General features: G+C 46.6%; 1 protein-coding gene across 1 annotated transcript; it reads left to right on the top strand.

The window, feature by feature from the left end:
* Window positions 1–455: 455 nt before the first annotated feature.
* On the top strand, window positions 456–25495 carry POMK (protein O-mannose kinase). Its single transcript, XM_035726407.1, has 6 exons — window positions 456–558; window positions 3468–3556; window positions 8029–8127; window positions 8857–8937; window positions 9103–9405; window positions 21932–25495. Exons 4-6 carry the CDS (start codon window positions 8929–8931, stop codon window positions 22700–22702), a joined length of 1083 nt encoding a protein of 360 aa, XP_035582300.1. The 5' UTR covers window positions 456–558; window positions 3468–3556; window positions 8029–8127; window positions 8857–8928; the 3' UTR covers window positions 22703–25495.

Genomic DNA, 25495 nt, shown 5'->3' with positions numbered 1-25495 from the left:
CGAAACCCACCTAAAGCCCTTGTACAGTCAAGTTCTGCTAGAACAGGATACATATGCAAAATCATGAATAAAAACCAAGGGCCTTGGGGCGCTTCAGCAGCTTCAGCATCACCCGGAGGCCTGGTTAAAGCACAAGTTGCTGGACCCCACCTGCCTCCAGGTCTGGGATGGAGCCGAGAATTTGCCCTTCTAACAATTTCCCTGGAGATGTGAAGCATCCGCATCTCGTCTGAGGACTACCCTTTGGAGACCACCGCTTTGCAACGATCGGGAGATTTTTGAAAGGTCTAGATCTTCTAGCTCCTCCCCACCGTAGCCAGCACCAGGCTGGCGTCCGAACTAAAACAATAATAGGTCAACACCTCGTTGTCCTCACCGGCTCGGAGAGAAGCCAGAATAGGAGAGCGGTGGGCGCACCTGGGCTGGAATCCCGCCCGCGCCGGCCTCCAGAAGCGCGGCGGGAGGCGGACGCCAGGGGGCGGCCTAGTGTTCGCCCTGCGGGGGCTGGTTTCCGGCCGCGCAGGCGCAGGAGGCCGCGTGCCCGACCCGGGGCCGCAGGTAGGCGCGGGGGGGAGGAGGTGGGGGGCGGCTGGCGGGCGGAGGAGCGCGGGGAAGCGGCGGGCGGGAGCGCAGCGTCCCAGCCGGACCCGCGAGAGCAGGGGGCCGCGGGGCGGGAGGGCGACTGGGCTTCCTGTGGGGCCTGCCCTTGTCGGGCGGCCGCCCCGGCCCCGGCAGCGAGCGTCCCCCCCGCCCCCCGCCCCGGCCCAGCTGCAGCTTGAAGTGACGGACGACCCGGCCCGGCTCGGGCTTCGGCTCCCTCCTGCCGGCGTCTGTCCTGCTCGGGATCCTTCGTGCCGGGCCGGGTCACGGCTGCCAGCCGCCTCCAGGCGCGGGGCTCGGTGCTCGGGGTGATCCTGAGCCGCTCTTTTTAAAGGCTGGCCTAGCCGTGTGCTTAGTAGTCTTGTCTTCTCCGGCCTTTTTACCTCGACTGTAGCACCTTAAGGCTAAGTAAGCCTCCGAAATATTTAAAATAATTATTTTAATGTGCCTTGTGTTCTGTTGGCAAGATGGGATTCTATTCCAAATTATATTGGGTGGCACCAGTTCGTTTCTTCTCTGGTTGAATTGAATATTCTGTAAATCGGTAAAAACTAATTTTGTGCTATTGCTTTTCTTTCTTCTAAATGAGCTGTGAGCGTAGAGCAGTGGTTTCCAGTTTTTTCCATTACCAACTTTTAACTATCAATGTCAGAAGTCCTTTGTGTCTAAATAGTGCCTGAATTTCTCCTACCCAACTGGCCCCACAATCTTTATTCCTTGCAAACCAGCAACTGTCAGTGTCATTTTCTTATTTCTGGACAGCAGAGTTCCTTCAGCCATACAGCCTATCCGGAGCCCTGGGCAGCCTACTCCAGAAATACGCCTTTAAAAGAAAAAGGCCCATCAAGGTGTTGGGGTGGGCTAAAGATTTCTTTAAGAAACGGCAGTCTCAGATCTCTCTCCCACCCCATGCAGTGACCATGCTATGTTCAATTCGGTCCAACACCTGAGGGGTTGCGGGCTTTAGAGAAAGAAGGTGAGTTTACGGCCAGAAAACTTGGTTTCTCCATGTACAGTTTAGTGACCTTGGCTAAGTCACTTCACCTCATTCTCTTATGTGTTAAATGGGAATAATAACAATTATATATGCCTCACAGAATTGGTGTGAGGTTGACACTGTCGAAGTTAGTTGACTTTTTGGGTGAGGTTTTTTTTTTCTGAGGATTCAAAAGTAGATCTGAGGGCTTAGGGATAATTGAAAGATTATTGAGGAATATAACTTCTGGATCCACAAGAAAGGCATTAAATGGTGTGCCTGGGTGGCTCCGTCGGTTATGGGTCTAAGGACTACCCTTTGGAGTAGTGTGGGGCACCTGGGTGGCACCCGTCGGTTAAGGGTCTGCTTTCGGCTCAGGTCGTGATCCCGGGATCCTGGGATCTACTCCCACACCCCTGTGTTGGGCTCCCTGCTCAGCGGGGAGCCTACTTCTCCCTCTCTTGCTCCCCCTGCTTGTGCTCTCTCTCCCTCTGTCAAATAAATAAAATCTTCAAAAAAAAACAAAACAAAACTGGGTAACTGAGTAATGATCTAATGTGGATTAGAAAATAATGAATTTCTAGAGTTCTACAGAATTTCCTACCTGATGTTGGCAGCCTTTGTGTGGAAATGAAGAAAGTGCTATCCCTCCAAAAGAAAAAAAAATTTATAGGCTTCAGGCCCTATAGAAAACTGACTCTACTACCTGTGGCGAGATAGGATTGTGGAAGGTCACAGCAAGGGGATTTGAGAAGTAAAAAGATGGTGAACTCAGATCGGAGGCGGTGCTGGATGAGAGTATCAGGGGACAGGTACGTGAAGAGAGAAAGAGCAGATTCAGTGGAAGTGCGAAAGCAGCAGAGAGGAGTCCTGAGTGATCAGGCAGTCAGTGCATTCTTACTGAGCCCCTGCTGTACGCCAGCTGCTGAGGATACAGGGGTGCTCGAAGCAGGCAGGCAATCCCCTGGGAACTCACAGTTGAGGAAGAAGGGACGCACATGCCAGAGCCTGGGCATGTCAGAGGAGCAACTTCGAGAACGGAGGGAAGCTCCGGGCCTAGAGGGTGGGGTGCAGGGAGTTGTCTGGAGAGGTGGACAGAGGCTGGAGCTCAGGGGGCCTTATAGGAGTTTGGACTTTGTCCTGAGGACAGAGGAGGACGGTTAGTTGGTTTTAAGCAAGGAGTGATCAGATTTGTGCTTTAGAAAGATCACCCTGTGTATGCCAGCAAGACACTTCCCACATGTGCAGAGGGAGGTGTGTACAAAACTCACTTTGCTGGTGGTGGTAAAGCTAAACATGTGAAGATGGCAAACCCAGTTGGATGTATCTGCATGGATAAACCTCATAAACCTCATGTTGGGATTTTAAAAAAGCAAGTTGCAAAGGATGTATACAGTACTACTTGTATACAGCTTGTAAACATCCATATATTATGTGCTGTTATTTATAGACACATACTGGTGGTGAAAATAAAAAGTTTGTGTGGAAATTCTGTATACCAGTGGTTCTTGGGCTTTAGCATGCATCCGAATCCCCTGGAAGACTTGTTAAAACAGATTTCTGGGCCTCACCTGAGAGTTTCTGATTCAGATCTGGAGTGAGGACTTAGGAACTCACATTTCTCACAAGTTCCTAGGAGATGCTGCTGCTGCAGGTCCTGGGACCGCAGTTTGAGAACTGCTGATGTACATCAGCTTGTGGGCGGTGGTTACTTCTTGGGAGGGAGCAGAATAGGACTGGGAGGGGTCCCCAGGGGCTTCAACTATATAGGTAATATTTTATTTCTTTAAAGAAGATCTTCAAAAAGCTATGATGCGCTGTTACTTGACAAAGCTGGAGGGGTGTTCATGATCTTACTTTTTAGTTTTTTTCCATGCTTGAAACATTTCAGGAAAGAAAAATTCTATTTGCTGTGTGGAGAATGGACTGGAAAAGAGAAAGAAGTGGGAGTCCATGCAGGAAACTGTTGCCGAAGCCCAGGTAAGAGATTCTGGAGGTTTAGACCAGAGGGTGGTAGCGAGAAAGGGAGAAGTGAGATTTCAGAGAGGTTTGGGTGATAGAATTGACTGTACGTGGTGATTGGTGGGTTTAGAGGTTGGGGGAGGGCGGAACCAAGTCACCTGTTTTGTGACTTGAGCAAGTGGGCAGGTTGTATGCCTGTCACAGTGAGGGAACGCTGGAGGAGGGGTATGCTGGTGGCAGGACAGAGCTCAGTTATGGACATCCCTGGCCTCGGTGAGCCAGCTGAGTGAAGTGTGGGAGGAAGATCCGGGCCACAGTGGAGACTTAGAAACCGATGCCATTGCCACGTGCATGAGGGAGATCACGTGGAGGGAATGCGCAGGACGGAAGGATGGTCTGCAACAGGCCCAGAGGGATGGCGTCACCCAGCGCGGGGGTCGGCCAGCTTCTGCCCGTGACTTGTGTTTGTATGACCTGTGAGCTAAGAATGCTTTTTACCTTTTTAAATGCTGGGGGTGGCGGGTGGTGGGGGGGGCGCCTGGGTGGCTCAGTCGTGGAGCGTCTGCCTTCGGCTCAGGTCGTGGTCCCAGGGTCCTGGGATCGAGCCCCGCATCAGGCTCCCTGCTCGGCGGGAAGCCCGCTTCTCCCTCTCCCACTCCTCCTGCTTGTGTTCCCTCTCTCGCTGTGTCTCTCTGTCAAATAAATAAGTAAAATCTTTAAAGAAATAAATAAATAAACGCTGGGGGGAAGATCAAAAGAGGAGTAATCTTTTGTGACACATGAAAACTATATGAAATTCAGATTTCATTGTCCATAAGTAAAGTTTTATTCATGGTTTCTGTAATGTGGGGGGCTGCTTTCACACCCTGGTGACAGAGTTGAATGACAGTGACAGAGAGCTTGTGGCCTGTCATCACTTTACACTGCCGCTTGGTGCCCCACAAGTCCCGTGATGCACTCGTCACTGGATTTCAACTTTTGGCCCCTAAACCTGAATATTTACTGTCTGGCCCTTTACAGAAAAAAGTGCTGTTTCTTGACCTAAGGTCTAAGTTGAGACATACTTGGCCATTTTGAATGTTGTAGAAGAGAGAGGCAGTGGTTTTATCCATTTCCTCCAGGGCACCTTCTAAGAATCAGGTACCACTGGAGGAAGCCCACGAGACTGTGAGGGCCGAGTGGGAAAAGTCACCATAGTTTTAGTCGAAGTCCCCGAAGACAGGCGGGAATGGGCCAGAGAGAAAGACACGGGCCTGGAGTCTGTGGGAAAGGTGAGCGAACGCCGTCATGACCCCGACGGGCGTAGCTGGAAAGACGGAGGGGCAGGTGAGCAGACGCCACTGCGTCAAGAAAGGGGGAGACTTGGGTGAGGCTGGAGTGATTCAGTAGAGCCAGGGTTTGCAGACGTTGCGTTTGGGAAGCATTTTTGTTATCTGTTTAAGTTGAGATATAATTCACATACCATTAAGTTTGCTTTTTAAAGTGTACAGTGCAGTGATTTTTAGTATATTCACAATGTTGTGCAATCATCACCACAAACAGTTCCAGAACATTTTCATCCAAAAAGAAATCCTGCGCCCATTAGCAGCCACTCTCCATTCCTCCTTTCACTCAGCCCCTGGCAATCACTAACCCACTTTCTGTCTCTCTGGGTGTGCATGTTCTGGACGTTTCATACAAACGGAATCCTACGATATGTGACCTCTTGTGTCTGCCTTATTTCACTTAGCATCAAGTTTTCGAGTTTCATCCACGTTATGGCATGTACTAGTGCTTTATTTCTTTTTATGGGTGATTAATATTCCATGTATGGCTGTATTAGATTTTATTTGTCCATGTATCAGTTGATGGACTTTGGGTTATTTCCACTATTTGGCTGTTACGGATAATGCTGCTGTGAACATTCGTGTAGGTTCATGTGAATGTACGTTTTCAGTTCCCTTAGGCATGTACCGAGCAATGGATTTGCATGGGTAACTTATGTTTAACTTTTCAAGGAACTTGCAGACTGTTTTCTACCAGCAATGTATACGCATTCCTATTTCCTTACATCTTTGTCACCACTCATTCTTGCCTGACTCTTTGATGACAGCTATCCTAGTGGGTATGAGGTGGGCTCTCGTTGTGGTTTTGATTTTCATTTTCCTGATGACTAATGAAGTGGAGCATCCCTTCATGTGCCTTTTGGCTATCTGCATATCTTCTCTGGATAAATGTCTGTTCAAGTCCTTTGCCCATTTCCAGATTGAATTATTTGTCGTTTTACTGTTGAGAAGAAATATTATTTTTTCTTAAAGATATTTATTTATTTGACAGAGAGAGAGAGACAGCAAGAGAGGGAACACAAGCAGGGGGAGTGGGAGAGGGAGAAGCAGGCTTCCCGCTGAGCAGGGAGCCCGATGCGGGGCTCGATCCCAGGACCCTGGGACTATAACCTGAGCCGAAGGCAGATGCTTAACAACTGAGCCACCCAGGTGCCCCTTACTGTTGAGAAGAAATATTATTTTTGAATTGTCCATTGGACATCCAAGTAGAGACGTCAAGTTAGCAAGCGTGGCATTCTGGGGAAGCTGGGACTGGGGCTTTATGCCGGGAGCTGTCAGCCGGTGGGGACAGCGAGCCCGAGCCTGGACGAGATCGTCCAGGGTGTGAGTGCGGAGGTCTGTCCAAGCCTCGGACACTCCAGCAGCTTAGAGTCAAAGGCAAGAGGAGCCGCCAGAGTGCATCTTCCTAACAAAGGCGTTTCAAGAAGGAGGGAGTGATCAGCCATGCCAGATGCCACCGGGCGGACTGAACTGACTGCTGTGTTCAGCAATAGCGAGGTCACGGCGATTTGGTCAGTGTGGGTGGAGTAGCAGCGGGTTCTAGAGAAAGAGGATGGAGATAGTGAGCATAGATGGTCTTTAAAGGAGTTGACCAAAAAGGGAAGAGAGAAATAGGGCAGTAACTGGAGGGGACAGTGGGGTGACAAGGGTGTTTCCATGGCGGGAGAAGTTAGGGTGCACTGGTAGTGATTGGGGAGCAGGGCGGAGGCAGCATCCTGAGCAGGTGGGAGGCAGGGAGGGGTCTTGTTTGCGTGGGCACAGGGCTGGGAGCTCAGGTCAGCTTGTCATTGCAGCAGAGAAGGGAGGGGGGCAGGAACCTGCCGTGAGGTGTTGGGGGCTTGTGGCTCTGTGATTGCTTCTGTTTTTTTCAGGAAAACAGGAAACGAGGTCATCAGCTGACAGGTTTGGGAAGGATGGGACATGAGTTTGGAGAGAAGGGGGCCTAGGCCACTGGAACGAACCTATCAGGTTTATTGACCCATTGCAGTGAGTGAGACCACACAGCGGTGGGACGTGGCCTCTCAGAGGAAAAGAGTACAGAATTTGCAGGATAGGTGGAGTTTAGGCAAAATTTAAAGAAAGTGATGTTTTGATGGGCTCAAAGTGAAGCAGGGCGGCCTGGAAAGAGGTCAAGATCTGATCTGGACTGCCAAGTGGACCCCAGGGTCTGGTTCCCGGGAGACCATGCAGTTCACGTAGATGTGTGTTGTCTCTGGAGCCTGCTTCTCTGCAGCTCTGCACCCAGTTGGAAGTGGAGGTGGCTTCCCTGTGTCAGAGGGACAGCCCCCCCCACCCCCCACCCCCCCCCTGGCAGGAGCAGGATGCTTCCCTAATTCTGGTAGGACTTAGAGTGGCAAAATTTCTGATAGCCTGGGGCTTCAGAGAGCAGAGTTTCTCAGTGAGTAAGAAAGCGGTCATCTTTCAGAGAAGGGAGTTGCTGATACTTTATAGCCGCAGTGTGAACTTAGGAGAAACGCTGTTTTCTATGAGCTTTGCAGCTGGCTTGATCGCGCTCTGTTGTCCCAGCGCTATGAATGGCAGGTGGGTTTACTGTGTCCAGGAGAAGGCATGAAAGAGCTGTCTTCTGATTCTCTTCGTGGCTGTCTTCTCTCGGGCCTCTGGTCTCAGCGTGAATCCTCAGAGAGGTCTGGGCTGGCTTCATCCAGGGCATCTCCTCTCTGTTAGTCTCTGTCCTTGAAAGCTCAGCACAATATACAAGCAGGAGCTTTTTTGTTTACTTGTTGTCTCTCTCCTCCACTGGTTTCTCCCTAAGGTCCAAGAGGACAGGAGCCATATCTGTTTATTTCCTCACAGATCCCCAGGACCTGGAGCAGGGTTGAGCATGTGGAAACGACTTCATGCATGTTGAGTGAATGAGTGGCAGGCATTCAGTGATGGAGGTTGGGGGAGCGGGGCTGGGAGGCTGGGGAGCGCGGAGGGGGGATGCAGGACTCTGAGCTCGGACCAGCGGGCCGGGCTCCACAATGGCAGCCAGGCAGTCGGAGGACTTCGGGCAGCTTCTGCTCCATCCTGGGGCTCCAGGTTGCCGGCACGCCCAGACTCTGCCAGGGCCCCTAGGCAAGGCCATTGCAACTATTGCCATTTGTCTATGTGCACAGTTGCAATTTTCATTCAGCAAACCTCCTTTTTGGTACTTTGTGGCAGAGTATCTTCAAACCAGTGCCCGGGGCCAGCCAGGACACGTGAGTGACCCAGGTGTCTGGGTGGAGACCTGAGCTGGGAGAACGAAGACGCTCTTGGAAGGTAACCCTTCATGTGACAGTCGTTTAAGACACAGGAAGCACAGGGTCAGTTCTGTCACTAGTGTCCCCAACCCGTCCCAGTACTGACACTAAGTGAACACACTGGTATGCCCATCTCCCTTGTCCATTCTGGTTCACACATAGCTCCTGCCTCAGGCACCCTGAGTGCCAAGCACCTGACGTCCAGGGTCCTTCCAGCCCTCTCTCCCCTCCAGGCCCCTCGGCCACCCCACAGCTAGGCAGTAATGCCCACCTCCCCCATGAGCCTCATGCCCTGCAGTGCTGGAGCTGAACTGTGTCAGCCTTCTCGGTGGTGCCTGGCTGCGAGGATCACCTGCGGATCATCCTCTCTTCATTCTCACCACCATTTCTCCAGCTCCTGTGCTTCTCAGCTCTTACCCCACCCTACTGCCGGAGCCCTCACCCCGTCTCTTCCACCCCAATACATCTTTCACACCTGCTGAAGAGTAGCCTTGCTTCTTAAAAACATACTTCCAAGGAATATCCGAACTCCTTAGCTGGGTTCAGGAGGCCGTCCATGTTCTCGCCCCCACCCCCGACCCCCCACCCCCCACCCTATCTCCACTGCTCTCCTTTGTCCCATCTGTCCTGGCCCCACGGGACTACAGATGCAGCTTGCTTTCATTTTTCATTTGTCATTTTGGTGAACTGCTGTGGGAGAGACACAAAGTCAGACACACACATACCCCTTCCTTCTGATCAAATCCAGAGTGGATGAGCCCAGACTGGCTGAGAATAAAAAGACACCGATTGTGGGAACGCCGACACCCGAGCATTTAGAATGAACCTGGTAAGCAATACCTTCTTTAATCCTCATAAGGACCCCAATGCATGCAGGATCCTTGGGCAAGAGAGGCCCGAGAGGCTGTACCTTCTTTTAACCCCTTGTCACCCAAACCCCTTCACGGATGTGAAAGCTGGCTGTGGTTACTTCGTGTTTGCTGTTACGTGGCAGGAACCTGCTGAGCACAGCGGCATGGGCAGGAAAGCCCAGGACGGCAGCCGAGGCGCCCCCCGCAGAGTGCTGCCCCCTGCCCTGGGGCTGCTGCTGCCCATGGCCCTCCTGAACGCGCTCCTCTACCTCTTCCTGGCCTGGGTTTTCATCGCCCCTACCCCCTCTGCGCCGGCCTCCACTCACTGTCCCCGCGGACACTTCAGAATGGGACAGATGAAAAACTGTTCACCGTGGCTGTCCTGCGAGGAGCTGAGGACCGAAGTGAGGCCGCTGAAGCGTGTCGGGGAAGGAGCCGTGAAGAGAGTGAGTGCCGGGTAACATCTGAGTGTTAATGGGGTGGCCTTTCAAGGTGGCAACTTGGCATTATGGGTTACGGCTCCTCAAAATATTTCTACCCTTGAGCCCAGTGATCTCACATCTGGGACTTTATCCTAATCCAATGGAAAGTAAAAAGCTAAGTGCATCAAGGAGTACTTTGTTATTTACAGCAATAGAAAGCCAGTAATAATTACTGTAAGGGAATGGTTAATTATGGTCCGGCCACTTGATAGAATATTCTTCTGTAGCCATTAAGTGTGTTTAGGAGCCCTGTGTAGCAACATGAAAAAAATTTTACGAGGATGAGTGAAAAAAGCAAAACGCAAAATTGTACAATACACGATTTTCAACTGCAAAATTAATGCAATTTATGTAGAAAAATATAGAAACAATAGAAATTGTGCTATGGTGAAAGATAATGGGCAGTTTTTTTCATTCTTATTTTTCAAACCCTATCATGGTATTATATTGACTTTTTTAAAAGCTTTTTATTTTAAAAAGACAAACCGAAGGGGTGAATTCTGGTAGAAGCTTCACGAGCCCTTGTCTTCTAGGCAGCCGGTGTCTGCTGGCTGCACTTTGTGCAGTGTCGGTTCTGTGGTAGCTGAGGCCCACCGATGCAGCAGTGTCCCCTAGGGGCCAGTTAAGGACTGTTGCACAAAGTCCCTTTGTGCAGACGTATTCAGTGATTGGCAAGAGGGAAGGAGCAGAAAATGCATCCACGGGCCTGCAGCTTGATGAACGGCTGGCTTTTGTTTTGGGAGACTAGGGTACCATGAATGTGGAAAGAAGACATCTTATTTATGTTTTTTTTTTTTTAAGATTTTATTTATTTACCTGAAAGAGAGAGACAAGAGATAGCGAGAGACATCATGAGTGGGGAGGAGAGGGAGAAGCAGGCTCCCTGCTGAGCAAGGAGCCCGATGCAGGACTCGATCCCAGGACCCTGGGATCGTGACCTGATCAGAAGGCAGACGCTTAACTGACTGAGCCACCCAGGCACCCTGGAAATGAAGAAGTCAGGGAGAAGGGAAAGGAATTTTTATGCAAAGTAAAACCATAGGACAAGGTAACTTTTTTTTAAAGATTTATTCATTCATTTTAGGGGCTAGAGCTGTGGCAGTGAATTAAACAAAGACTGTTGAAGCTTTCTAGTTGGGGGATGAGACAATGAATAAGAAATAGATATGCAAGGGGCGCCTGGGGGGCTCAGTCGGTTAAGCATCTGCCTTCGGCTCAGGTCATGATCTCAGGGTCCTGGGATCGAGTCCTGCATCGGGCTCCCTGTTCAGCAGGAGTCTACTTCTCCCTCCTACTCTCCCTCTGTTCTCTCTCTCTCAAATAAATAAATAAAATCTTAACTAAAAAGGAAAGAAATAGATATGCAATAAAATATGTTAATGACGTGCTGGGAAGACAGCAGGGCAAGGAAAGAGGCACGGCTTGCTGTTCTAGGTGGTCAGGGTGATCTGAACGTGAGCCCTGTGGATATTTGGGGAAAATATGTTCCAGTAAGAAAGATGGGTACCAGCAGAGGCCCCAAGATGGAACATGCCTGGTTGTTCGGGGACCAGGAATGAGCCAGTGTGACCAGACGGCAGGATGAGAAGGGAGGTAGCACACAAGGTCAGAGAAGGGCCAAGTGGTGGCCAGGGCACGCAGGGCTTGGTACACCAGGAGAGCCGTTGGAGCAATTTGAGTAGAGAGAGAAGGTGTTTTATGTGTGGAGAGGAGATCAAGACGTTGGTAAGGGTGGAAGATTAGCTAGGCCTTGCAGGGGAGAGATGGTCACAGCTTGACAAGGGTGTTAGCTGTGAACCTAGTGAGAAATCAATGGATTCTGCTCATGTTTTAAAGGCAGAGCCAGTAGGATTTCCCAATAGATCCATTGTGGGGTGTAAGAGAGGGAGAGGGTAACCACAAGGTTCTTGGTCCAGGCAACAAGAAGAATAGGGTTGTCATTACCTGAGCAGGGAAGACCAGAAGAACAGATTTTGTGTGTGCGTGAGGTGAACATGTTAAGGCTTTGAATGAACATGAACGTGGAGATACAGATGGTTGGATGTACAAGTCTAGCATTTGGGTGCGGGGCGGTGGGTGGGAATACACATCTGGGATGATGTTGAAAGCATTAGGATGTGAAGAAAACACCAGGGAGGGATGTGGATAGAGAAGAGGGCTTACACCCAGGTGATTTCTTTCTCCTTCAAAGAGATGACCTTGAGGGGTTGGCCGCCCACTTGTTTCTGTGTTACTGCTCAGATCATTTTTGGATTTCATTTTCAGAATTGCTCTTTACCTTGAAGGATATATTTTTGGGTAGGTAGCTTTTTTTTTTTTTTTTAAAGATTTATTTATTTACTTGATGGAGAGTGCAAACGGATGCAGCGGCTCCTTTCCATCTCTCTCCATCGTGCCTGGCTGGAGAGCCCCAAACCCGGTTGACCCCAGCTATGCATCTGTGTTTGAGCAGTTGCCCTGGAGGTAGAGAGAAGTCCCATAGCCCTGCGGTGTCATGTGGGACCATAAACCTCAGCTGTGCCCTTAGCACAGCCCAGTGGTCCTACTCTGGTCCCTCCGCGACTTTTCCTTCCCCCTTGCCTTAGCTATTGGTCTTGTTGCATAAGTTGTTATGGAAACAGGAGCCGCTCAAACGGAATTTCTTCATCCTCGGCCATCAGACCTGTAAGCCCTCCAGCTCAGGTGTCATGACTTCTCATGCTGTCTCTCCCTGAAGCTGTCCACTCTCTCCTGTACCCTCAGTCAGGTTCTCAAGTCAGCGGTTCTCAACCAGAAGTGATTTTGCTCCTCAGGGGAGCATGCAGCCACCCGCTTCTTTCCCCAGACTGTATATTTTTGGTTTGTGTTTGGGATTTCCTGGAGCAGTGTGCAGCTCTGCCCCTGAAAGGCAGATTGACCCGTTGCTTTTTCTTATTTTCTTTATTTATAAAAGCACTATATTCAATTCAAATATGCAGAAGGAGGTGAAGTGCAAAGTAAAAAGTTCCCTTCTACCTCTTGTACTCTCCATCTCTGATCTTATTCTCTGAGGATAACAGTGGGAGATTTATCTCTTTTAGATTTTTTTTTTCTAAAAGATTTTATTTATTTATTTAATTGACAGAGAGGGAGAGACACAGCAAGAGAGGGAATACAAGCAGGGGGAGTGGGAGAGGGGAGAAGCAGGCTTCCCGCTGAGCAGGGAGCCCGATGCGGGACTTGATCCCAGGACCCTGGGATCATGACCTGAGCTGAAGGCAGTCACTTAACCAACTGAGCCACCCAGGTGCCCCAGATTTTTTTTTTTTTTTGGTAAATTTTATTTCATGTGTATCTTTTTATTATTTATTTATTTATTCATTTTTAAATTGTTGAAATATTTTATCAGTTACTTTTTTTTTTAAGATTTTATTTAATTGACAGAGAGAGAGAGACAGTGAGAGAGGGAACACAAGCAGGGGGAGTGGGAGAGGGAGAAGCAGGCTTCCCGCTGAGCAGGGAGCCCAATGCAGGGCTTGATCCCAGGACCCTGGGATCATGGCCTGAGCCGAAGGCAGTCGCTTAACCAACTGAGCCACCCAGGCGCCCCTATCAGTTACTTTTTTTTAAATTATGTTCAGTTAGCCAGCATATAGTACATCTTAAGTTTTTGTTGTAGTGTTCAGTGATTCATTAGTTGCGTATAACACCCAGTGCTCATCCCAACACGTGCCCTCCTTAATACCCATCACCCGGTTACCCCATCCCCCCACCCCTCTCTTCTGTAACCCTCAGTTTGTTTCCCGGAGTTCAGAGTCTTTCATGGTTTGTCTCCTTCTCTGATTTCTTCCCATTCAGTTTTCCCTCCCTTCCCCTGTGATCCTCTGTGCTATTGCTTATGTTCCACATATGAGTGAAACCATATGATAATTGTCTTTCTGTGCTTGACTTATTTCACTTAGCATAGTCCCCTTCAGTTCCATCCATGTGGATGCAAATGGTGCATTTTCATCCTTTCTGCTGGCTGAGTGATACTCCATTGTATATATGAACCACATCTTCTTTATCCATTCATGTTGAAGGGCATCTCAGCCTCTTCCACATTTTGGCTATTGTGGACATTGCTGCTATGAACATTGGGGTGCATGTGCCCCTTCTTTTTACTACATCTGTATTTTTGGGGGTAAATACCTAGTAGTTCGGTTGCTGGGTCATAGGGTAGCTCTATTTTTAACGTCTTGAGGAAACTCCATACTGTTTTCCAGAGTGGCTATACCAGCTTGCATTCCCACCAAGAGTGTAAGAGGGTTCCCCTTTCTCCACAACCCCGCCAACACTTACTTCCTGTCTTGTTAATTTTGGCTCTTCTAACTGGTGTAAGTTGGTATCTCATTGTGGTTTTGATTTGTATTTCCCTGATGGCTAGTGATGTTGAACATTTTTTCATGTGTCTGTTAGACATTTGTATATCTTCTTTGGAGAAATGTCTGTTCACATCTTCTGCCCATTTCTTGACTGGATTATTTGTTTTTTGGGTGTTGAGTTTGATAAGTTCTTTATAGAGCTTGGATATCAGCCCTTTATCCAAAATGTCATTTGCAAATACCTTCTCCCATTCCGTGGATTGCCTCTTAGTTTGCCTGACTGTTTCCTTTGCTTTGCAAAAACTTTTTATCTTGATGAAGTCCCAAAAGTTCATTTTTGTTTTTGTTTCCCTTGCCTTTAGAGACTTGTCTTGAAAGAAGTTGCTGTGGCCGATGTCACAGAGGTTCCTGCCTAGGAGAACCTCTAGAATTTTGATGGATTCCTGTCTCACATTGAGGTCTTTCATCCATTTTGAGTTTATCTTTGTGTATGGTGTTAGATAATGGTCTAGTTTCATTCTTCTGCATGTGGCTGTTCAGTTTTCCCAGCACCATTTATTGAAGAGACTGTCTTTTTTCCATTGGATGCTCTTTCCTGCTTTGTCGAAGATTAGTTGACCATAGAGTTGAGGGTCTGTTTCTGGGGTCTCGATTCTGTCCCATTGATCTATGTGTCTGTTTTTGTGCCAGTACCATACTGTCTTGGTGGCTATGGCTTTGTAATATAACTTGAACGTTCGCAAATCAATCAGTGTGATAGAGCACATTAATAAAAGAGAAGACAAGAACCATATGATCCAGAGAAAGCATTTGACAAAATACAGCATCCTTTCTTGATTAAAACTCTTCAAAGTACAGGGATAGAGGGAACATACCTCAATATCATAAAAGCCATCTATCAAAAGCCCACAGTGAATACCATTCTCAATGGGGAAAAACTGAGAGCTTTTCCCTTAAGGTCAGGAACACGTCAGGGATGCCCACTCTCACCACTATTATTCAACACAGTACTAGAAGTCCTAGCCTCAGCAATCAACTAACAAAAAGAAATAAAAGGTATTCAAATTGGCAAAGAAGAAGTCAAACTCTCTCTCTTCGCAGATGACATGATACTTTATGTGGAAAACTCAAAAGACTCCACCCCCAAGTTATTAGAACTCATACAACAATTCAGCAACACAGCAGGATACAAAATCAATGCACATAAATCAGTTGCATTTCTGTATACTAACAATGTAACTGAAGAAAGAGAAATTAAGGAATCAATTCTATTTACAGTAGCTCCAAAAACCATAAGATTCCTAGGAATAAACCTAACCAAAGAGGTAAAGGATCTATACTCTAGAAACTACAGAACACTTATGAAAGAAATTGAGGAAGACACAAAAAGATGGAAAAGCATTCCATCCTGGATTGGAAGGATAAACATTGTGAAAATGTCTCTGGTGCTCAGAGCAATCTACACTTTCAGTGCAATCCCTATCAGAAACCATTCACATTTTTCACAGAGCTGGAACAAAGTCCTAAAATTTTAGAACCAGAAAAGACCCTGAATCATCCCTATCAAAATACCATTGACATTTTTCACAGAGCTGGAACAAACCAGCTCTGGAAAAGACCCCTTAATCGCCAGGGGAATGTTGAAAAAGAAAGCTAAAGCTGGGGGCATCATAATGCCAGACTTTAAGGTATTATTAAGTTTTTAATTTTAATTTCAGTATTGTTAACATATAATCCCTTTTAGATTTTTATTTTATTTTTTAAAAGATTTTATTTATTAGAGAGAGAGAGAGTGAGAGAGCACAAGCGGGGGGGGCGAGGTGAGGGAGAAGCAGGCTCCTCAGTGGGGAGGAGGGAGCCTGAGAATCATGACCTAAGCCAAGGCAGGCGCTTAACCGACTGACCCACCCAGGTCCCCCCCTTTTAGATTTTTAAATCCAAGATTACATTAAAAGATCAGGTACAGTGGGTGCCTGGGTGGCTCAGTTGGTTAAGCGACTGCCTTCGGCTCAGGTCATGATCCTGGAGTCCCGGGATCGAGTCCCGCATCGGGCTCCCTGCTCAGCGGGGAGTCTGCTTCTCCCTCTGACCCTCTTCCCTCTCGTGCTCTCTATCTCTCATTCTCTCTCTCTCAAATAAATAAATTAAATTAAATTAAAAAAAAAAGATTAAAAAAAAAAAAAGATCAGGTACAGTGGCGCCTGGGCAGCTCAGTCAGTTAAGCGTCTGACTCTTGATTTCGGCTCAGGTCATGATCTCAGGGTTGTGAGATGGAGCCTGCTTAAGATTCTCTCTCTCCCTCTCCATCTGCCTCACTTGCACAGTCTCTCTCTCTCTCAAAAAAACAAAAAACAAAAACCAGGTACATACTCCGTCGGCCATCTCAAAGACAGAAATACCCACATCTCAAGGGGCTGCCCATTTTCTGAGAGGATTGGGACAACAGTACTATTGAGGAAGAAGAAAGATTCCAGTAGAACCAATTCTTCCAGAAGGCAGAAGGTCCAGCCATATTGCTGTGGACAACCCAAGCATGGTTCAGGTCACGCCCTGTGTGGCCTCATGTGTCATTCCATGTCCATGGCCTATGGTGATGACTTTAAGAGATCACAGGTAACTTTAGTGTTTTTATAACTGCATGTTTTTCCCTCTAAAATTAAAATATAGTACATTAAAAAGCCATAAAATTTGGGTTGGATCCTGTCAGAAGAATGGATTTGATTGTTTATCTTACATTACTCTGTAGCCCTCTAGTTTTATGTAACATTTAGAAGGATCTCATGCGATCTATTTTTTTTAACTTTTTTTTTTTTAAGGATTTTATTTATTTATTTGACAGAGAGAGACACAGCAAGAGAGGGAACACAAGCAGGGGGAGTGCGAGAGGGAGAAGCAGGCTTCCCCCTGAGCAGGGAGCCCGATGCGGGGCTCGATCCCAGGACCCTGGGATCATGACCTGCCCTGAAGGCAGACGCTTAACGACTGAGCCACCCAGGCGCCCTCATGTGATCTATTTTTAATGCTTCAGGCTGTCTGGAAAACAGATGTTACATGAATTGTTTATTTATTTATTTTTAGAAAGAGCACATGCAGGTGTGCCCGCAAGCGAGGTGGGGGGCAGGGCAGAGAGAGAGAATCTTAGGCAGGCTCCTCACTGACCCACACAGGGCTCAATCTCGCAAACCTGAGTCAAAATCAAGAGTCAGACCCTCAACCAACTGAGCCACCCAGGCGCCCCTGAATTGTGTATTTAAAGTATGAAATAACAGTGCCCACTTCTCAGTTCCTTTTGCAAGGTCCACCTCCTCATCCCTCTTAACCTTGGGTCATTCTTGTATGATCACTCCCTGGAGGTTTTCAGCCTCTTGCCTTTATCTGCAGCTAAGACCTCTGTTCTGAACTCTCTAGACTCTTCTATATAGCTGCCTACCCCACATCTCCACTTGGATGTCAGAAAGGCTTCTCACACTGACTGAGTCCCAGACCATCCCCTCTGCCTGCTTTTCCTTTTCTCTTCCGCATTGCGGTTAATGACAGCTTGGCCCAGTTGCTCAGGCCACCAACGTGGGAAGAAGCATCCTGACTTCTCTCTTTTTCTCACATCCATGTTGAATCCATAAGCAAGTTCTGTTGTCTCTGCACTTAGAAGAAATCTAGAATTTGACCACTCCTCAGACTTCTACCCATTTCCCCTCCTTCCATCCAAGCCACCATCATCCTGTACCTGGATTATTTTGGTAGCCTCCCAAGTGGGCTCTCTGCTTCCGCACTTGCCCCCTTCCCATCTCTTCAGTCTGTTCACAGCACAACAGCCAGAATACTGCTATTAAATTCTAAGTCAAATAGCATCCTTATTCCTACTCCATTCCCCTTTGCTCATTCCACTCCAGCCACCCTGGCCTTACTGATGTGGCAGTCTGTGGGCATGCTGCCGCCCCAGGGCCTTTGCCTTTGCCCTTGCTGTTCTTTCTGCCTGGGATGTAGTTCCTCCCAGGTAGCACGTGGCTCATTCCTCTACCTCCTGCAGGGTCTTGCTCAAATGTCACCCCAGTGAGAGCTTCTCTAACCCTATTTAATATTTAAACCCTTCCCTGCTTAATTTTTCTTCAAAGCACATTTATGTATACTTTATACATACCCTGTTTATTTTCTTTATTGTCTGCCTCCTGCACTAGAATGTAAATTTCATAGTGGCAGGGATTTATTTGTTGTATTTTTTTAAGATTTTATTTATTTATTTGAGAAAGAGAGTGTGAGAGAGACCATGAGGAGGAGGGAGAGGGAGAGACAGACTCCCAGCTGAGCAGAGAGCCCAATGTGGGACTCAATCCCAGGACCCTGGGATCATGACCCAAGCCAAAGGCAAACGTTTAACCTACTGAGCCACCCAGGTGCCCCTCTGTTTTGTTTTTTTTTTGAAGACTTTATATTTAAATAATCTTTACACCCAAGATGGGACTTGAACCCACAACCCCTAGATCAAGAGCTGCACACTCCACCAACTGAGCCAGCCAGGTGCCCCAATTTCAGTTTTTTTTTTTTTATCATAAATACTTGTTAAATTTATGAAGACTTGACTACATAACAGTTAATTTTTTTTACTACAGAAGACCACAAACTATTTTCTAAAATGTATCCTTTACATTTGTAATAAAGGATCACATGGATAATACATAAAGAGCTCCTAGAAATTAATAAGCATAAAACAACCCCATAGAAAATTGGATAAAGGGCAATGAACATACTTTCCACAGAAGACCTACAGAAATGCCAACAAAGATGAAAAGTGCTCAGTCTCAGGGACATACAAATTAGTTGGAATGGTAAAATGTTTTTCACTCGTCAGATTGGTACAGAGTAGAAAGACTGATAACATCTAGTGTGATTCAGGTTGTAGAACCTAAGATCCGCTCATGCAAGAGTGGAACGAGTGCATGCGGTACAGACTTGGGAGGGTCGTGGTTAGTCTTCAGTCGCTCATCTCCTTATCCAGCTTGTAGAAATGCTTGCAGGCCTGCAGAGTTGGGAATATAAGGCTATTTATTGTAGCATAGTTGTTAATAAAAAAAAATGGGAAATAATTTAAGTGTCCGTCAGGTCTTTAAAAATAGATCACATAAAATCATATTAAATATTATAGAGCTGCTTGGGAGAAAGAACCTGATGCATCTGACTGCATCCATGACAAATTTAATGAATCTTTATTATATTATACTTTAGTCTTAAAGAAAGAAATGATCATCTGCAAAACCTCCCTGGCATAGGTGGTATACCCAAACTGTGAAATGTTGCACAGCTTTAAAAAGAATGACTTAGATCTATATATTTACACAGACAGGAAAGCCTGAGGTATCAGCTAAATGACAAAAGCAAGTTGCAGTATGGTATGTATGTTATAATCTCATTTTATGTCACCCCAACCTCAAATGCTATTTGTAAAGCGTACGTGAACACGTATGGGAGCACACAGAAATGTCTGGGAGGTTACCCACCACTTAACAGCTTTCCTTTGGGTTGGGGGGTAAAAGCAGGGGAAGGAAATCTCCTGTATTTCAATTTTTGCCAAGAAGAGTATTCTTGATTAATTTTATAATTTTTTAAAAAAGGTAAAACTGTTCTAAGTAAGAGTTTTAGAAAGTGTTATAAAGCAACTGAATTAGAGATTGCTGAGAAATGATTCTTAGGCAATCCCTGACTTGCAAATATTTGACTTTGAAGGTTTCAGGTATTTGAGAGTGATCCCAAACACTGATACTATTTAATAATAAATAGTATCTAATAATCTTTCATTTATCTGAGGCACAAAAAATCGACATAAACAGGAGTTTAGGAGGAAGTCATGAAGCCTGTGGTTGAGTTTCTCCCACCATTTATTGTTGAATTAATGTATGTATCAATAAATTGTAGCTGCTTCCCTAGAGTGATCACTATTTTTATGTGAAAAATGGGCCTATGATACCGAAACCACCTGCCAGTGCTGGTGGGCACCATGAGGAGGTGGGTCTAAGGAAGTGATGGGTCTCAACAAAAAATACGATTTTTGTGTTAAAGTGTCAAAATCAGTGTTGACTCAGGTCTATGAGGACAAGTGTTCCATAGAAAAATAAATGTATATATTCATGAAACTTTCAGTGAATGTAGTAGCCAGAGCAAAATGGCTTTTAAAAAATTTCAAATATAATTAACACAGAGTGTTATATTAGTTTTAGGCATACAAGCAAAATGACTTTTTAATAGAAATTATGATCCAGGGGCACCTGGGTGGCTCAGCGGGTCAACCATCTGCCTTTGGCTCAGGTCATGATCCCAGGGTCCTGGGATTGAGCCACATGCCGCAGGTCATCACATGTCACACGTCGGGCTCCCTGCTCATGGGGAGTCTGCTTCTCCCTCTCCCTGTGCCCTGCCCCCTCTGCTCGTGCTCTGTCTCTCGCTTTCTCTTTCTCTCAAATAAAATATTTTTAAAAATTAAAAAAAAATTATGATCCATAGTGAAATTTCTCAATTTTGGGTTTTTGAAAAGGTCTTGAAAGATTTCTCTTTTAAATATTAAAGATCAGCTGTGGGTACCTGGGTTTTTCTATTAATGAACCTCCCCTCTCAGAAATCTTCACAGGTCTTTAACTTACCTCCATTTGATATACTTTTGAGTTCTTTTAAAAAGTATTTTTATTTATTTACTTTTTTAAGATTTTATTTATTTATTTGACAGAGAGAGACACACACAGCGAGAGCGGGAACACAAGCAGGGGGAGTGGGAGAGGGAGAAGCAGGCTTCCTGCCGAGCAGGGAGCCCGATGTGGGGCTCGATCCTGGGACCCTGGGATTGTGACCAGAGCCGAAGGCAGATGCCCAGTGACTGAGCCACCCAGGCGCCCCTTAAAAAGTGTTTTTAAATGTGGAAATCATATACGTTCATTCTGGAAAAGTTGGAAAATACCAAAAGGCATAAAGGAAAAAAATAATCACCCAGAATCTTATCATATGAAGAAAACATATGGAGAGAAACATTAGCCTATTTCCTTTGATTTCCATGTAATTTTGTCTTGTTTTAATGCAGTTAGAACAATAACATAAAGGGAATTTTGTGTATCCTTTTTCATTTGTGACATTACTGTTATCTGTGAAAACTGTCAGTTATGCATTTTGCTGACCACATCCTACTCTTTGAGTGATCCTGCCATTCCTGAACTAGCCCCCATTTTTTGATGGATGGATAAGTTCCAGTTTATGCTTTTATAAGTAGTGCCAGATTTTTATTCCTAGAGCTTTTTATCTATTTCAGATTACTGCCTTGATAGATTTTAGATTTGATGTTATAGGCACTTGATTACTCACTGTAAGTAGAAGCGCAGAGAAACAGCCCTCGGGTGGCAGATGCAGCTTGGGCAGCCAGCCCCCCGCTTCTGATCCTGTCTTCTCTTCTGCAGGCTTCCACCTTCTCTTTGGAGCTTTAAGCAAAAGGTCTGATGTTCTTAATTACAGTCCTTCCTGCAAGCCTTTCCTAGCTAGTAGAAATGGGGAGTCCAAGGCAGTCCCGTTCAGGTGCTCAGGAGGGGCGGGTCTAGAGTCTGCGGGGTGCTTTGGCTTCTGCTCTTACAGAACCACACCCCACGTAAAACTGTTGTGGTGACCTAAAATGATTCCTGTTTGTGGTTTACTGTGCTACCTTGAAAGATGAGGAGGTAATAGTGTGATGTATGATGATGGGCTGGCTGGGCTCAACACGCCACTTTCCCAGTCATCTCCCCTCCCACTGCCCCCACACCATCCGTTTGTGCTGCAGGTGTTTGGAGCTTTTGGTCAGTTTGCCAGTCCATGCCTTTATCCTGCAGGCCCCTCTCCTGGGGATGTACTTCCCATTCTCCACATTCACCCTGCCAGCCCTAGTCATCCGCTAGACCAGCTCCCAGGAGCCTTCCAGCACCCTCTGCCGATGGCCGTCGGCACCCTCACCTGCCTCCATCCCGGGCCTGCCCTGCCTTCTGCACTGGGTGCCTGTGTTTGCTCATCAGTGAGCCTTTGGAACCAGACCGAGCGCCTCTCCGGGACTGGTCTGTGTCACCCTCGTTTCTGCATTCTCCATCCCACCCCCGGCACTTGGGGGGCTTGGGGCTCACTGACACAGGGGACGGTTTCGGGGCTGATGTTCTCTGGCTTTGTCTCAGGTCTTTCTGTCTGAGTGGAAGGAGCGCAAAGTGGCGCTCTCGCGGCTCACGAGTCTGGAGATGAAAGACGACTTCCTGCATGGGCTGCAGATGCTGAAAGGTCTGCAGAGTAAACACGTAGTCACCCTGCTTGGCTACTGTGAGGACGACAACACCGTCCTGACCGAGTATCACCCCTTGGGCTCCTTGAGCAATCTGGAAGCAACGCTAAACCTTTCCAAGTACCAGAACGTGAACACGTGGCAGCGCAGGCTGCAGATGGCCGTGGACTATGTCAGCATCATCCACTACTTGCACCACAGCCCCCTGGGCACGCGGGTCATGTGTGACTCCAGCGACCTGCCCAAGACGCTGTCGCAGTATCTGCTGACCAGTAACTTCAGCCTCGTGGTGAACGACCTGGACGCCTTGCCCCTGGTGAACCGCAGCTCCAGGACGTTGGTCAAGTGTGGCCACCGGGAGCTGCACGGGGACTTTGTGGCTCCAGAGCAGCTGTGGCCCTATGGGGAAGACATGCCTTTTGATGATGACCTCATGCCCTCCTATGATGAGAAGATTGACATCTGGAAGATTCCAGACATCTCTAGTTTCCTTTTGGGGCACGTTGAAGGGAGCGATATGGTCCGGTTTCATTTGTTTGATATTCATAAAGCCTGTAAGAGCCAGACTCCTGCAGAGCGACCCACGGCACAGGATATTCTAGACACTTACAAGAAGGTTTTGAATTTACTCAGAGATACCGTGATGTCCCAGACAAGAGAAATGCTATAGAAACCAGTGTCCTTCTCAGTGAAGGACAGGTTTTAGGGAACAAATGGAAGAGTTATAGCAATTCTTGCTCTGACGGAGAGGTCCTTCCTCTGCATCCACATGCACACGTGAGTGGTGTTCGCCCCCCGGGGACCGGGGTGGAAGCTGCTGAGGGCACACTGGTTTTGGCTGAAGTCCGGCCTCACTCTCTCACGCTGATCACTCCTGGCTGCAGAGGAGAGAATCAGTGAATCTAGCCATAGCTGAAGGAAGTAACAAAAATGTAGCGACAAAGACGCTTTTCTTGCCCTAATTACTGAGTCTGTAAGCTCATAGGATATGTATATAGAAAAGGTTTCTAAATGGCAGGATATGAAAGAAACATGCAGTAGCTTTCCAAAGAACTGTTTTTCTCATTTTTTAAGGTGGTAATCAACATGACCAGGGCCACAGGAGTATTTGCAATCTGTTTCACACGGCATTGTTGAGGCCATCTTTAGTATTTTAAATGATTGTTTAAATGTTTATTTTAACGAATGTGAAATTCTTATGCCATCCTCTTTCCAAAAACCTAAAGAACTATGAGAGCATGCTATTTGAAGTTTTGAATGGACAAGGAATATTTAGGACAGCAAGTATGAGGGAAATTATATCTATGTTACTGCCTTGGATGGTGCTTATGAAATTCCTGTTTACCTTCCAGCTAGGTTTTCTGTGTCCAGAATTAATTATTGTGAACAATTTATATCAATATCACTCATTACTGGAAAATGTCAAACCCTTCCACTTGAGTTGCATGTTGGAATCCTTTAGAAAGTTCTTTCTTGGTCACTGTCATCCTCATTTGTAGATTTGGTGTGTATTAATCACCACTAATAAGGTGGTTAAAGCTGACATTGGGGGGCAAAGATGCCCTGCAACAGATGTTGCCTTCCCTTGAACTTGAGCAGGTGTCAGAATCACCAGAACCATAGGGAACTGGGTCCCACTGCAGAGTCTCTGACTCAGTAGGTCTGGTGCAGAGTCTGGGACTTTGCATTTCTAACTGGTGCTGCTGGTCTTGGGACTACATTTTGAGAGCCACCGTCCTTAACTGTTAGGGAGGGTACTACAAGCAGTAGGATAGGGCAGTATAACTAGTATTATGTCCTATTTTACCACTTGTGGGGCTGATTGGGTCATATGGTTGATCAGAGAATATGCTTCCCTAGAGTATTTTAACTGTCACTTTTTGTTATAAAAACTCTGCCGCAGCCAGCCAGGATGCCTGTGATCAAGAGGGTGGGCAACCACAAGTGTTGTCGAGGATGTGGGCAATTGGAACGCTCTGGTAGAAATGTCATATGGTGCAGCTGCTTTGGAAAACAGTCTGGCAGTTGCCCAAAAAGTTAAAAATAGAGTTGCCATGACCCAGCAATTCTGCTCCAAGTATTTACCCAAGACAATTGAAAACCTGTCTGTCTACGAAAAATCTTGCACATGAATAGTCATAGTGACATTCATAATAGACAAAAGATGGAAATAACCCAAATGTTCATCAACCGGTAAATAGATAAATGGATAAAGAAAATGTGGTATATCCATACAATAAGATATTACTCAGCCATGAAAAGGAATGAAGTACTGATATATATTCCAACATAGGTGAACCTTGGAAACATTCTAATTGAAAGAAGCCAGTCACAAAAGGCCCCACATTGTATATATGCTTCCATTTATATGAAATGTCCAGAACAGACAAATGCATACAAATAGAAAGTAGATTAGTGGCTGGCAGGGGGTCAGGGCTGAAGAATGGGGAGTACTCTTGCTAGTGAGTACAGAGTTTCTTTTTTGGGGTGATGAAAATGTTTTGAAATTATATAGTGATGGATGTAGAACTCTGAATGTATTAAGTAACTGAATTGTATAAAAGGACAAATTTTATGGTATGTGAATTATATCTCAATAAAGCTGAGGGAAAAAAACCCACCTCTGTGCCAAGGCTGTGTATCCCTTATGACACTCTTCACTTGGTGTAGGTGGTTATTGTGTGGAGTTGTTGGTCGTATTACCCTATTCATGATGTAAATCTTGTATGAGGGTTTTTCTTTGCTTTTGGACTTTGCATTGGAGCGAAATCATCAGGCTAAACAAATTTGTTTTGAACTATTGACAGTAGAGCTAAAATAAACAGCATGGTGTGGGGGAAGGGGCACTGTGTTAGGGCCAGAAGACTGGAGTTCTAATACCAGCCCCTCCTCTGATTCATTGTGTGGCCTCAGACTAACTGATTTCTAAAATGAGAGCGTCAGTGGGAGCCATTTCCTCCACTGTGCTTCTCTTAAGTTCTCTCCGATGCTTCATCATGCCAGTCCCAGATGCCAACCAGGATCTGGCCTGTCAGGGTTCAGTCATTAGCTTGTGCTCAGACATAATTCAGTACCCAAAGAACTGCAAAATCCTAAGAGCAAGTTATAGCCTAGCTAAAGCCGAGATGGGGAGTTCATTGCCCAATTAGCTGCCTGGCACTCCGCAGAAGTGTTATCAGGAGGGGAGACCAATGAGGTGAGCCATTCTCAAAGCATAGCCAGTCTTCAGGGCTCTCTCCCTGCTTACCTATTCCAAATGTTAAAAAAACAAACCACCGACCTATAGGTTTATAATGGGCTTTCTCATTATCTCATGTGATGCTACAAACACTCCAAGCCTCTGGGGGCATCCAGTGATTGTTAATGATTCAGCAGAGACAGAACACAGGGCTGTTTCCAAAGGAGACGCGTGCAGCTGGGAGCGAGGTGGAGAGCTCATCTGCCACAGCTCTCTGCAGAAAGG

This window comes from Zalophus californianus, chromosome 2 (assembly GCF_009762305.2).
Source record: "Zalophus californianus isolate mZalCal1 chromosome 2, mZalCal1.pri.v2, whole genome shotgun sequence".
Taxonomy (NCBI): Eukaryota; Metazoa; Chordata; class Mammalia; order Carnivora; family Otariidae; genus Zalophus; species Zalophus californianus.
Note: the sequence above shows the minus strand (reverse complement) of the source record. Positions and strands in the feature narration are given on the sequence as shown.

Excerpts from the sequence above, each read along its gene's own strand:
- POMK (XM_035726407.1), top strand. Across the intron at positions 9,406-21,931 it reads GGGAAGGAGCCGTGAAGAGA|GTCTTTCTGTCTGAGTGGAA; the intron begins GTGAGTGCCGGG and ends GCTTTGTCTCAG.